Here is a 13,742-nt window from a genome sequence, read left to right on the forward strand (position 1 = left end):
GTACAGGGGCACCTGGGTGGCTCAGTGGGTTAAGCATCCTACTTTGGCTGAAAGTAGGTTTCATGATCTTGTGGTTTGTGGGTTTGAGCCCTGTGTTTGGGCTCTGTGCTGACAGCTCAGAGCCTGGAGTCTGTTTCAGATTCTCTATCTCCCTCTCTCTCTGCCCCTCCCCTGAATGCACGGTCTGTCTCAAAACTAAACGAACATTAAAAAAAATTTTTTAAGTAAAAAGTATGGACAGAAATTTTTGCTATTTACCAAGTGAGAGTATGAAACTTAATTTAAATGTACTTTAAGGCTCAAAATCAAAAATTCTCAATAAAATACCTTGGTGCATCTTAAATATCTTAATAGGACATACAACATAGGAGAATACATAAATTTGACATAACTATATTCAAAAAGGATGCCAGGGGCACCTGGGTGGCTCAGCTGGTTGAGCATCCAACTTGGGCTCAGGTCATGATCTTGCGGTTTGAGAGTTTGAGCCCTGTGTGGGGCTCTGTGCTGACAGCTCAGAACCTGACGCCTGCTTCAGATTCTGTGTCTCTTCCTCTCTCTGTCTCTCAATAATAAACATAAAAAAAAAAAAACAAAAAAAAACCCCGCCAGACTTCTTGCTTAAGTTGATGATATAAAACCATGCCTTTGAAATTCATTAAATTTATCAATAAACTTGAGAAGACATTTTTCTTGATATAAATTGATAAGGCAAAGTGGAAGCCCAACCAACAAAAGGCAAAAATAGCCACTTTTTCAGAAGGAGAGGGCATTCTAATTAAATATAATTCATTAACTATATCAACATTAGTGTTGAAATTAACAGTAGTTTATTATAAAAGATAGTTTTCCAGTAACAATCAGTTGAATGAATTATGCAAGGTCTGATATAAAGCAATACTGTTCAGTCGTTAAAATGCTGATGAAGAAGGGATGCCTTGGTGGCTCAACCAACTCTTGATTTCAGCTCAGGTCACCATCCCAGGGTCACGGGATAGAGCCCATCATCAGGCTCCACACTGAGCATGGAGCCTGATTAAGATTCTCTCTCCCACTCTGTCCCTCTCCCCAACTTGTGCACGCTCCCTCTCTCTCTCTGGTTCATGAGTTTGAGCCCCGCATCGGACTCACTGCTGTTAGTGCAGAACCAGCTTCCGATCCTCTGAACCCCTCATGTCATGCTCTCTCAAAAATGAAAAACATTTACTTTATTTTTTAAATATAACTTATTGTCAAATTGGCTGACATATAGTGTGGAATAAACATTTATTTTTAAAAATTCTGGGGCGCCTGGGTGGCTTAGTCGGTTAAGCGTCCGACTTTCGCTTAGGTCATGATCTCGCGGTTCGTGGGTTCGAGCCCCGCGTCGGGCTCTGTGCTGACTGCCAGCTCAGAGCCTGGAGCCTGTTTCACTCTGTGACTTCCTGTCTCTCTGACCCTCCCCAGCTCACGCTGTCTCTCTCTCTCTCTCTCTCTCCTAGAAATAAATAAAAACATTAAAAAAAATTTTTTTTTAATTCTTTTAAAAAATGTTGATGAAGAATGAAGTATTTTTAAAGTTAACAAGCCACTTCTCCGTTTTCTAAGACATGCATAAATGTTTCATTACAGTACTGCTAAGTAACAAATAAAAGGTTAAATGCAAGACAGTCCTAAATGTAGTACTCTTCCTTAACTGTATTTTCTGACATTACAGAAAATATCCCTATAGATCTATACACAAAGAAGCTATTAATTAGAGCTAATGAATTTATATTTAGCATTTATAAATCATCCATCTACTTCAGACCAATTCCTACCCATTCCTCAACATTCACTTCCCTTATAAAACCTTCCTTGTTAACAACAAAAAAAAAAATTCACGTTACTCCAAAACAGCTTTTGCCAGGCTCAACTGTAACCAACAATTTATGGATCTCTCCTCCAGTGAAACTGTATTCATCTCATTTCTTCGGCCCTAACCCAGCTCCCTAGAAAGTGCCTAACATGGCAGGCTTTCAACATATGTTCAATACTGCCTATTAGATGAAATAAAAGGATAAAGCATAAATTTGCCCACTGTTCTTCACTACAATCAATCCCTACTATGTGCCAAGTACTGAACTTTAACAGAAAGAAGAAAATTATTCACCTTACGATCAAAAGACAATATATGATATCTCAGAGAAAGTAGTCTATAAGATAATCCCCTCAATTTAATATAGTAAGAATGTGTTACAAATACTTTCTTTTAAACAAACTAAGAAGAACAAGTTTGGTAAGTACACTAATAAAGCTTCATCAAACAAATTTAAAATAAAAATTTCAGCTTAACTTTAAATTTTTAGCCACACACAAAAGTCAAGAAAATTTAATGTGCACTCCTAATGGTAACTATTGGAAAGATGCACTTACTGTAAATATTTTAATGTACTGAATAATTAACCATACTAGAATCAAAGTAGTTCTCTGTCACTAATAGCAGTTAGACAAGCTCTCTCTGGGACTCACTCTTATCTACAAAAGATAAGAGTTGGCAAATGACCTCCAAGTTCTTAAAAGATCTTACTGTTGATGATTGTAGTACTTTAATTAAATACACAATGGATTATTTGCATTCACATACCTACCATTTCTAAACCATCGCCAAAGCCTGTGAAGTGTAGTTACTGCTGATAGGAATAATTATCCCTTCTTCATAAGGATTAAATAACCTAACACATACAGGAGACCTGAAAGTAAATCAGAGCTCCAAGCTGATGTAAAGGACTGCACCTAGCCTGATGCCTAGCATCCTCTCCTCAACTAAGGGTTTGCAGGAATTTCTCTCAGGAGACTTGTGAATACCAATAGTTCTACAAAATAGTTATTTTGTTTTGTTTTTTAAGTGTATCTCAGATACTTGGCCAATTCTACTTATTAAAGGATTCTTTTTCCTGATGATCTGAAATGTTCTTTTAGTGACCATGAAGAGAAAGAACTCTGACGAACTAAAATACTGCTGGTATGATATAGAAGCTCTCTATCAAAATTAAGAATAAGTAATAAATAACAAAATCAAGTTAGAAAATAGTCTTTTTTACGTTTGTTTGTTTATTTATTTATTGAGAGAGAGAGAGAGAGACAGACAGACAGACACCAGGGGAGGGGCAGACAGAGAGAGAATCCCAAGCAGGCTCCATCCTGACAGCTCAGAGCCCAAGGAAGGACTCGATCTCACAAGCCATTAAATCACAATCTGAGCCGAAATCAAGAGTCAGACACTCAACCAACTGAGCCACCCAGGTGCCTCAAAAATAGTGTTAGTCTTAAAGAACTAATGTTTCAGTTAAAATTATGATTTAACATTATAATGAATGTTACCAAAGCTTTCTGTCCCTCTTGATTAGAAAACAGACTTAGTTTACAATTAATTCTAATTCTAGTTAGCATCTGACCTACCCAACCAACAAAGCTGTCTGGCAATAAATGCTAAAGTGAAGCTTCATTGTCCTAATGTCAATTAACCTAATAGAGGAAGGGAAAGACAATAAGCATGAATTTAAATTTAAGAAAATTCTACTAATGAATGTAACTATTAATAATGCAAACCTTTTTAGGAAAAAAGTCACGGCTTTTCTTTTGAGCAAGACTGTATTCAGAAACAAAAGACTATAGTCATAAACATTCATACTTAAATACACATGCCCATAAATTATCAAGAATTGGAAATATTTTAATCATTTATACTTATCATAAAAATGGTTAAAACCTTCTGAAATGACAAAAATACTTAATAAACATAATGAACTTAAGAAGTTATAATGGAGCAGAATACTCCAATAAGACTTCTTTTAGGAAGAAAAAAAGCAGGAAAGTGTGGCATTGCTTTGCTAGGTAAATCACTGTATTTGGGCAAGCAGTGGCTATCAAAAGGTAAAAGATAACAAAAGTCAGCTGAGCACTGTGTAAAGGGCAGACATAGATAACTACATAAAAAAAAATAAGCAATCAGATTAGTATTTCAAAAGGCATCTACTACCTATCAAAAAGATAAAAGTATCATGTTTAGTTAAAGAAGAAAAACAGCCATAGCCTTGCAGAGCCTTACAATGCCTTATTTGTGACATCAAATGAAGGCAACCTATTATCACAGACTTATAATACAGAGCAGAATAGCCAGTTCTTTCTTCATAAGTAATTTCTGGAGGAGAAAAGTCTCCCTTTCTCTCTCCAGTGTCCTTTATTATTTTCCATCTCATCTCTTCTTCACAATCCAAACCTCTCCACTTCCAAGAATTTATTGCAAAGACTCATCAATATCATCCAGAGCTTCTACTTTTCTCCCTAAAAGATATTTATGATAAGGAAAAAGTTTATGATCAGCTGGAAGTAAGTAACATGGGAAGGTGACTTAAAAAAAAAAAATCCCCTATTAGGAGCGCCTGGGTGGCTCAGTCGGTTAAGCGTCCAACTTCGGCTGATGTCATAATCTCATGGTTAGTTGAGTTCGAGCCCCAATGTGGGCTAACAGCACAGAGCCTGGAGCCTGCTTCAGATTCTCCATTGCTGTCTCCCTCTGCCCCTCCTCTGTTCATGCTCTCTCTCTCAAAAATAAACAAACATGAAAAAAAATGTTTTAATCTCCTAGCAGTAAAAACCTTTATCATGTGCGCTGCACATATGGAAGGAAAGCAAGGTACCCTACAATACTATGTTATTTGCAACTCAGGGAGAAAACTAACTTCTAGCTGTAAGCAACAGGTAGTCCAAGCGAAAGGAAAAGGAGCAAGCTAATCCTTAGAAGCACTCAGGAAAAGAAATAGTTGAGACAGGCTTTTAACCACTAAATACTTAACAATGACAAGAAATTCCAATTCATCTCCAGTTCTCTAATTGCTCCTCACCTCATCAACGTTACTACAAGTCTATACTAGAGGCACAATGGAAACTAATACTGTACAGAAGGAGTGCCTTAACTGGATGCAGTTAAGGTGGAGGGAATATGAAGGACTGAATTCTTACTGTGACTATCTGCCAGCAATGTCACACCTGTTTGGCACCTGAGTTACGTTAATCATTACTTTTATGCATGACAATAATGATTAATTTCTTTAATACTATATGAGATAATATAAGTTATTAACTAGGTTGGGAAAGACTTTCTAGAAATATAACACCATAATATTATTTCTATAGGAAACTGTTCTGGAAATTATTCCTAAGTTGAAACCTATCAAATGTAAACAGGACTGGCACAATACAATGGTCAAACTGCTTGCGTTCAAGTCAAATTCCACCACCACTAGCTGTTTAAATTTGGAAGAGTTACTCTAATCTTGCTTTGCCTCCATTTCTACATCTGTAGAATAGAGGTTTAAAAAAAAAAGCAGGTAAAAAAAGTGGAGGTTAAAAAAAATGCAAGATTAAATACTTCATGAAGATTTAAATGAGTTAATGTAAGTAGGGTAGATACTTTTACCTAAATAAAGTGAGGAAAAGTAAAATTTAACTTCTTATCCATCTAACATACTTCTACTTACCCTTAAAAGACCTAGTCCAATCCATCCATTGTGAAACTCTTCTTGAACAACAAATTAAATATTCCCTCCTCTGTCAATTCAATGCATATTCAACTCAATGTGCATCAAGGATATTCAGTTTCACATATTCAGAATCACAGAAACTTGAGGCAAACCACTGAGGTCATCTAGTTCTAGTTCAAGCATACTTTCCATGCCATTTATTTATTGTACTTTCCCCAAAGTCATCTTTATGAGCGTGTATGAGTAGATTGGTTTTTCATACTACCTAAATATTTTTTAAAAATAAATACAACTTTATAATCAGATATTAGGATCCTAAGTTTCAATATTAAAATATCAAAAGCTGAAACGATATCATGTTTTTCTAAATCTTTTGATTATGGGCAAAACACAAAGCTATTTTAGTCTACTTTAACAATGGAATAACTAAGTCTGTTTTATGCAACTGAAAGATATGAATGTAAAATCAGTACATTATGAGTTGATGAGTTGTATTCTCTCAAGAACTATACTATCTTAAAAGACTAAAAATATGTGGCACAAATCAATCTATTAGATAAAATATCACTTACTATTTTAGAGGGTTTTTTAAGGAAAAAAAACACAAATATACTTAAGGGGCATCTGGGTGATTCAGTAGTTTGGACGTCTTACTCTTGGTTTCAGCTTAGGTCATGAGCTCCCAGTTGGTGAGTTCACACCCTGCATCAGGCTCCACACTGCTGGTGTGAAGCCTGTTTGGGAATCTCTCTCCCTCAATCTCCCTCCTTCTCTACTCCTTCCTTAATCTCTCTTTCTCTCTCAGAATAAACTTTAAAAAAATTAAAAACAACATATTTAACTTATTTACCTGTTCACTGTTTGGAAACATAGTAATGTTTAACTTTTCTGAAAGAATTATACAGCTACAGACAATATGAACTTTGTGCCTGACATTACAATAATTTTTCAGGGTACAGCTCACAAATATGTACTCACAGATATCAGGCATATGTGTTTAAGATATATACATAGATATTAAATCATACTTGTTCCAATGTCACCTCCTCATTTAGGTTTTCTCTGAATAACCTATCTAAAATAACCACCCTAATCATTTTCTATCCCTTACCCTGCTTTTCTCTTTCTTAGTTGTAATTATCACAACCAACATATATAATGTCTCATTTCATTATCATTAGAATCTCCCAGTAAAGCATAAGCTCCACAAAGGCAGTATTATCTCTGTTTGATAAAGTTATATCCCTATGGCCAAGAATATAGACATACCTGACATACAGACAGTGCTTAAACCAAGAGAATATTCATTCTACCAGAACTTCAAAGATTTTATTCTGTAAGTGTTAGATAAAGAGGAAAAAGAAACTTTACAGACAAGTTTATTTCTTCAAAGTTTCTTTTGGGCAAGTTGTGTTCATTCTTGACTCAGTAACAATGGGCAAAACCACAGTACAACAATAAGAAAATAATGAATTCTCTCCTAGAAATGAACACTTCAAACTATCTTCTGATTTTCTGAAATCACCCAAATTTGTTTTACACTTTTACTCCAGAGCACACAAAAGAAGTAAATTATTTAAAAAGTGGGCCAAAGCTAGAGTATAAACTAGTTTTAAGAATCAATCTTAAATAAACAAAATTCTACCCATGAGAACAGTCTCTATTAATTATTTGAACTAAGCCTCTTTAGGAAAGTAGTGAAGGAGAGAAGTCACAAGAAAAGTCAGAGAACTGGGAAGAAACCCAAATCTCTGCCACTATAATGGCTAGTTGATAAAATCTGAGAATTCATCCTTGAAGCTACACATGTTCATTCACCAAGACAGACCACATTAATAAAATACATCTTAACAAACTTAAACAGAAATCATACAATGGCTGCCCTCAGATTACAATGGAATTAAACTAGAAATCAGTAACAAAAAGAGAACGGGAAAATCCCAAAATATGTCAAGAGTCAACAATATTTTTCTAAATAACACATGGGTCAAAAAGGAAAAATCAAGACAAATTCAAAGTATTTTTAATTAAATGAAAGCATAACTTATCAAAATTTATGGGATGTAGCAAAAGCAGTGCTTAAACAGAAATTTATGGCATAAATGTAAATATTAGAAAAGATCTAAAATCAAACACCTGAAGTTCCATCTTAGGAAACCAAAAAAAGAGCAGATTAAATCCAAAGTAAGCAGAAGGAAAAGAAATAATTAGAGCAGAAATCAGTAATTGGAAAGAAGAAATCAATAGAGAAAAATCAATGAAACCAAAAACTGGTACTCTGAAAAGATCAATAAAAACAGTAAGTCTAGTCAAGCTAAGAAAAAAAAGAAAGGATACAAATTATTAATATCAGAAACAAAAAAGGGGACATCACTACAGACTCCATGGACATTAAAATTAACAAAGGAGCACTATGAACAACTCTATGCCCACAGATTTTATAACCTAAATGAACAGGCTGATTCCTTGAAAGACACAATTTGCCAAAACTGACATAAGAAATGAACAATCTGAACAAGCCTGTATCTATTAAAGAAATCGAATCAATAGTTAATAACCTTCCTTAACAGAAAACACCCAGCCCAGAAAACTACAGGATCATTTTTATCTTATAAATATAAATGCAAAAATCCTAAACATATTATTAACAAATAAAACCCAACAACATATGAAAAGAATTATACACCCCAGCCAAATGGAATTTATTCCAGGGATCCAAGGCTAGTGCAATATTCAAAAATCAATTAAAATAATCCACCATATCAACAAACTGCAGATGTCTGATCATCACCCAGCACAAATATCTCCAATATCTCCATTAAAGCCTATGTCTGCACTAGAGTTCTCTCAAAGTATGGTTTAAGGACCACCAATTTGAGACTTAACTGTAAAACTCATTAAAAGATTCTGAAACTCTACCAATAACAGGGCTCAGATAAGCATTTTTATCAATCATCATAGGTGAATTCTACACACTCGAGTTTGAGAACTAGTGTCCTCAGTTATTACATGGCCCCTACTGTTAGAATTTCTTTCCTCTATTCTTTGAGCACATTATACATACCTCTATTATAACATTTACCATTTTCTTCCCACTACCCTTTTTCGCCCCCTAATCGTTCTCATTAACTCTGAATGTGTAAGGCAGAAGTTGACAACCTTTTTTTGCCAAAAGACCACATAGCTCAATCCCAGCAATAAAAACTACCACAGGATGGTACATAAATAAAACAAGCCATGAGACAATTGCAATTCCAGAACTAGCTCTATTCACATACTTTGTCCCGTAAATCAACTTAAATGGTAAAAAGATCTATTTGATTACAGCTGATTTGTAATTTTCAAAAAGATAATTGTAATAGAACAAATAGTTTCATCCTTCCTTCAGTAAATTGTCTATGGACTAACAAGTTTTACAACATGAAAGAAAAAAATTAAGAGTGGAATACTAAGTATTTTTAGTCTGGACCATAATCCTACTTACTGTCATTTGCTCACAACAGAAGAACCTTATTACATGCACAGGCATTTTTTGAGTTTGGGTGTATATAATGTATCAGGAAATAAAAGAATAGACTGAATTTTTATCAGTTAAAAAATCATGGTATCTCAATGCTTTGCTTTCCATTCTGGAGTAGTATTTAGGACAACAGTGAACCTGGCCAAACATATGTACAATGATTCCAAGTAATACCTCTATGGTATATTAAAAAAAAAAAGAAAATCGAACTTGAAAAATCAAAGGGTAAGGAAAAAAGTGGAAGTCAGACTAAATTTTATTTAATGAGAAACATGTACCTATTCTGAAAAAAGTCCTGAAAGTCACAGAATCAGAAATGTGAGAATCAGAAAGTGTTTTAATCTCGGGGTGCCTGGGTGGGTCAGTCAGTTAAGAACTGACTCTTGGCTTAGGCTCAGGTCAAGATCTCACAGTTCCTGAGTTCCAGCCGCACATGCAGAGCCTGCTTGGGATTCTTTCTCCCCCTCCCTGTCCTTCCTTCACAAGCTTCAAAATAAATTCAACCTCTCACTTCATTTAATGGCTAAACTCTTTCTTTTGAGGGATTCCATACACTGCCCAAACTTGCATATACAGATGTTATCGATTTCATGACTGGGATCGCTTAAGTGGAGCTAAGTAAGTTAACACAGAAATATAAGCAATACCAGAATGGAGAGTCAACTAGCTGGCCCCTGGAGACATACTCCAGGTGACAGTCTCTTAAGCGCCGTTTTGAAAAACAGCATGAGTTTGCCTCAACCTAAAACAAAACTGTATTTTTTGAGAAGGCAGGAGGAGTTCTCCTTCTAGTATTAGAGAATACTGGGAATAAGTTAACATTTAGCTACTTTATGACTATTGTAAATTTACGGACTTTTATTATATTTTTATCCTCAGCTTTTCAGACCAATAAGCAAAAAATGAGATTAAATGTAACAAGTGGAGATCTGAGTTTTTAATTCAGTAGAAGTTTGAGTAGGCCAAACTACTGTTACCTTAGGTAAACCACTGCTTATTTCCAGACCTCACATTCTTCCTTATGTAAAATTAAGGAGGTAGTGGGGTGGAGGTGGTTAAGCTAATTTTGGTCTTTGGCTCCTTCTCATCCAACTATACCCTATCTTTGTCTAATATCACTGTATAAAAGAGGGAAAAAAACCTTCTTAATGAACACAAACTGTATTATTCACTGACGTTAAAAACACACACAGTACCAGAAAGTCACAGGCTACATTAGCTGGTAGAGTAGATCAGAAACCACATTACTTTGACATTCTTTTCTTTCACATTCACTGAAGTTTCTATAAGTCATTCAAAAGTCCAACATTGTACACAACAGCTGATCGATGTCAACATTTGGTCCTGAAAAAACATGGTACACTGAGGCTAAATTCCAAGACAGATTCCCCTCCAGATGAGAATTTGAGATCTTTTATATAGTCAAATAATTGACAGTGTTGAACTTTACCAAACCACTGTGATCATGGCAAACAGCAAAGGTTTGGAAATACCCTCTATAGCCTTTTGTGTTCTGGAGAGGGCTTACTAAAATGAATCACTGGTATCCACACGACTTGGTTAAGAGTCGCAGATGCCCCACTTGTTTACCTATGACAAGGTCAGACAGAACCCACAAATTCCTGTTCTTTGTTTCACAAATGACTGGCTAAACTGCTTGTACCCAGAGATCAACTGGAACAAAATAACTGTTACTGAACTTCTAGTTAAGACCCTCTTTCCCCAGGTTCAGTCTGAAGCAGCATACAACTCCTTAACAGCTCTTCCTCAGAATAGACTGGCCTGAGGATAAAATAATCTGATTAACTGTTCAATGTACTATGCTTTCATCTCACTTCCCCACACACGGTTCTTCCTAGCATTATTTTACTCCTCCCTATAAAAGAAAACCCTTTTTGCTTTTAACCTTTGAGACTCTTGCAGATCTTATGGTTAGGGCATTCGCTCTGTTGCAATATTCCTTTCGAATAAAATCCCTCCTTACTAAGTTTGGATTTTTTGACACCCTTCCCAATTTCAAATGGGCTGAGTTTGAAAGATAGCTGATTTTGCCCTTTCTTTTAGGTGACAGGTGTTGATCCTCTACAAGAAAGGGTTCCCTTGTGCCTGCCTGGAAGAGCTGAAGGGATTTCTAAGATCTTGAGTTCTTGGCCACTGCCAAGCAGCTAAGAAGGAGAGAGGGGCGGAAGTAATCAACTTGGCTAGGTCAACTCTGGGACCACCTGGAGCCACACTCCACATACAGTGAATGGACCACGAACGTTCTGGCTACCTATAGGTACTCCTGGACAAATCTCGCCTTTGGGCAGGGCAGATGCCGCTTCCTCAGCGGCCCAGGAGCTTCAGCGCTCCGGGGCAGGTACAGGGTCCTGCCCTCGCGAATCATTCCACTGCTCTCGCCTGCTCCATCCTCAGCCGGGAACCCGACTGGCTACCTTCACAGGACTGACCTCCTGGCCCCTTCCTTCCCACTGTTGTTACACCAGCCTTCAAACAAGAACTCACCATGGCGCCAAGGACAGGTCGTAGACCGGACGCCCTGGAGTCCCCGGGACCGTCCGGGACCTTTCCTACCCACCCAGCAGACGGGAGCCTCTTAAACAACGCGAAGGAGAGAGTTTTCCGGCTCTGCCGGAAGTTCTGCCCGCGCGGGACAGGAAGTCCCTCCCCTCCTTGAACGACGGCGACCCCACGCCACGCAGAGGTGAGGATACGCAGGACGTCCTCTAATGCCACTTCCGTGGGTGCTAGGTTAGAGGCTGGGGGCGGTGCTGACCTTGAGCGAGCGCGGGGGGAAGCGCAGGCGCAGCACAGGTAGGTGGGCGGGCGGAGGGGGTTGCTGCGACTGTGAGCTTGGGGAGGTAGGTTGGGTGGTTTGGGCCGGAGTGCGTGCTTGCCCAGGGGAGGTGATGGAGGCGCAGGTTGATGAACGGGGTGGGAACCGAGCCCAGAGGATTTAGTGAGGGGGAAAAACCCAGGCCGTGCTCGTGCTGAGACCACAGTAATTGCCTGAATTCAGCCACGCGCTTTCTTTTACCTTCTCCTTTTCCAGGCTGCCCCTTCTTGGAGACTTTCCGGATCTCCACAGACCTGTTTGCCCTTCCGTCATCTCTCTACCTGATTTAGTGCGCCCTGCGGCGCTCCTCTTCCTCAGGACAGTGGAATTTGATCCTGAGAACGTTTCTTCACTATTCATACATACCAGTTGAAGCCAGAAGAACATCTATCTACCAAGAGAAGAGAAACCAGGAGGAGAATTCTGCCTATTTAATACATTACAATGTCGAAGGTTTCCTTTTATTTTAAAAAACATATGATCATTTGGGGAAAAAGTGTAACTCCCATGTACCTCTTAAGGTGTTTTTGCCAAAATCTGTACCCAGCAACTCTGTGCCTTTTTTATTTGGCTATAAGCCACAGTACTGGAGGCAGGCTTGAAGTGGATGTACAGAGCACCTTTAACCCAGAGATTAATCTCACAACTTGGGATCCTTGCTTAAATACGTGACTGTATCTACAATTTCATTTATAGGATCGCTTTTTTGCTAGTATCTAATTTTGTCATAAAGCTGGTCTTGGGGAGATAAACTAGGAAGCTTAACGAGAAATAACAAAGGTTGGGCAGGCAGGAGTGGCTATAGATGTACCTGGAGAGCATGATATCCAAGCTATAAATAAATGGTCAGAAGACCATGGGAGTCACTTCTGAGCCACCCAAAAGAAGCATGCTTTATATGACAAAGGGGCCTAGAGGTCAAGTGAATGAGTTGTTTTTACTTTAAATTTTCTTTTGACAGGGGGAGGGGGAATGAATAACCTGATAAAGATGTAGGAATTGTAAGTACTGACCCTGGAACCAGCTGGAGGTGGGGTGGGGCTGAGAAATAATTTGTGAAACAGACCTGCTGCTAATGGATCCAGAACTTCCCTGAGGGTTCCACCTCTGCTGTACAGGGACGAGGTTGTAAATAGACAAGCCCCAGGGTATCTGCAGATGATAAGTGTGGTAGAGAAGGATTGGAGTCATTCTGCTTGTGTATCTGTGGGAAGCAGCTGCTATCCTTGAAGAAAAGGTGGAGAAGGGAAACTGGCTATCAGTCTGTCAATGACAACACATCCTGTGAAGTCTTACTCTTTCATTTCTGACACTTTGGTTCTTACATCCGTCCTAAACCTGGCAGCCTCATTGAGGTTCACAGAGCATCTCCTCCTGTGTGACAGTAAGACTGGAATTATTATCAGGATGGAATCTATTCCTGCCAGAGTAAAACCACGAAAGGAAATCACAGTCAGTATTCGTTATCTGCTTATCATTTTTAATAGATCATGGAGTTCTGTGTTCCTTATTTGGTATTTGACAATTTGATAAATAACCCTTGGCTAATATCCTTTAATATTCTAATATCTATTACAATGTGAAAAATCTAAGTAATGTTTTTTAAAGATTAAAATGCATTCCATGTATGTGTAAAGGCAGCATCTCCCTGTCTTTTTTATCCCACAAATAATTACAATGTTTTGTATTGGTTACATGTGTTGAAATAGAGGGATTTACCTATTTCCATTCTTTTAAATAGATGAGAGTCTGACAGAAAGAAGGGAAAATTATGAAAGGAAATAAAAGATGTGGATAATGGAGATTAGGAAGAAATTGAGTAGTCTTGGCAAGGGAATTAGGAGTCTAATATTTGATCAAAGTCTTGGTTGCTTATTGTTAA

At 37.7% G+C, this 13,742-nt stretch overlaps 1 protein-coding gene and 1 long non-coding RNA gene across 3 annotated transcripts in view; one reads left to right on the top strand and one right to left on the bottom strand.

The window, feature by feature from the left end:
• Positions 1–11,667, bottom strand: part of TMEM161B (transmembrane protein 161B) — a 72,099-nt gene extending 60,432 nt beyond the window's left edge. For both annotated transcript variants that reach the window (XM_077770986.1, XM_077770985.1), the window contains exon 1: positions 11,530–11,667. In XM_077770986.1, the coding sequence (XP_077627112.1) occupies positions 11,530–11,532 (3 nt within the window). In that variant the 5' untranslated portion in view covers positions 11,533–11,667. The remainder of the gene's footprint in view (positions 1–11,529) is intronic.
• Positions 11,668–11,771: 104 nt separating this feature from the next.
• On the top strand, positions 11,772–13,496 carry LOC144237321 (uncharacterized). The gene is made up of 2 exons (XR_013336827.1): positions 11,772–11,838; positions 12,077–13,496. It is a non-coding gene; the product is annotated as an uncharacterized LOC144237321 (long non-coding RNA).
• The last annotated feature ends 246 nt before the right edge of the window (positions 13,497–13,742 follow it).

This window comes from Crocuta crocuta, unplaced genomic scaffold (genome assembly GCF_008692635.1).
Source record: "Crocuta crocuta isolate KB4526 unplaced genomic scaffold, BGI_CrCroc_1.0 scaffold196, whole genome shotgun sequence".
NCBI lineage: Eukaryota > Metazoa > Chordata > Mammalia > Carnivora > Hyaenidae > Crocuta > Crocuta crocuta.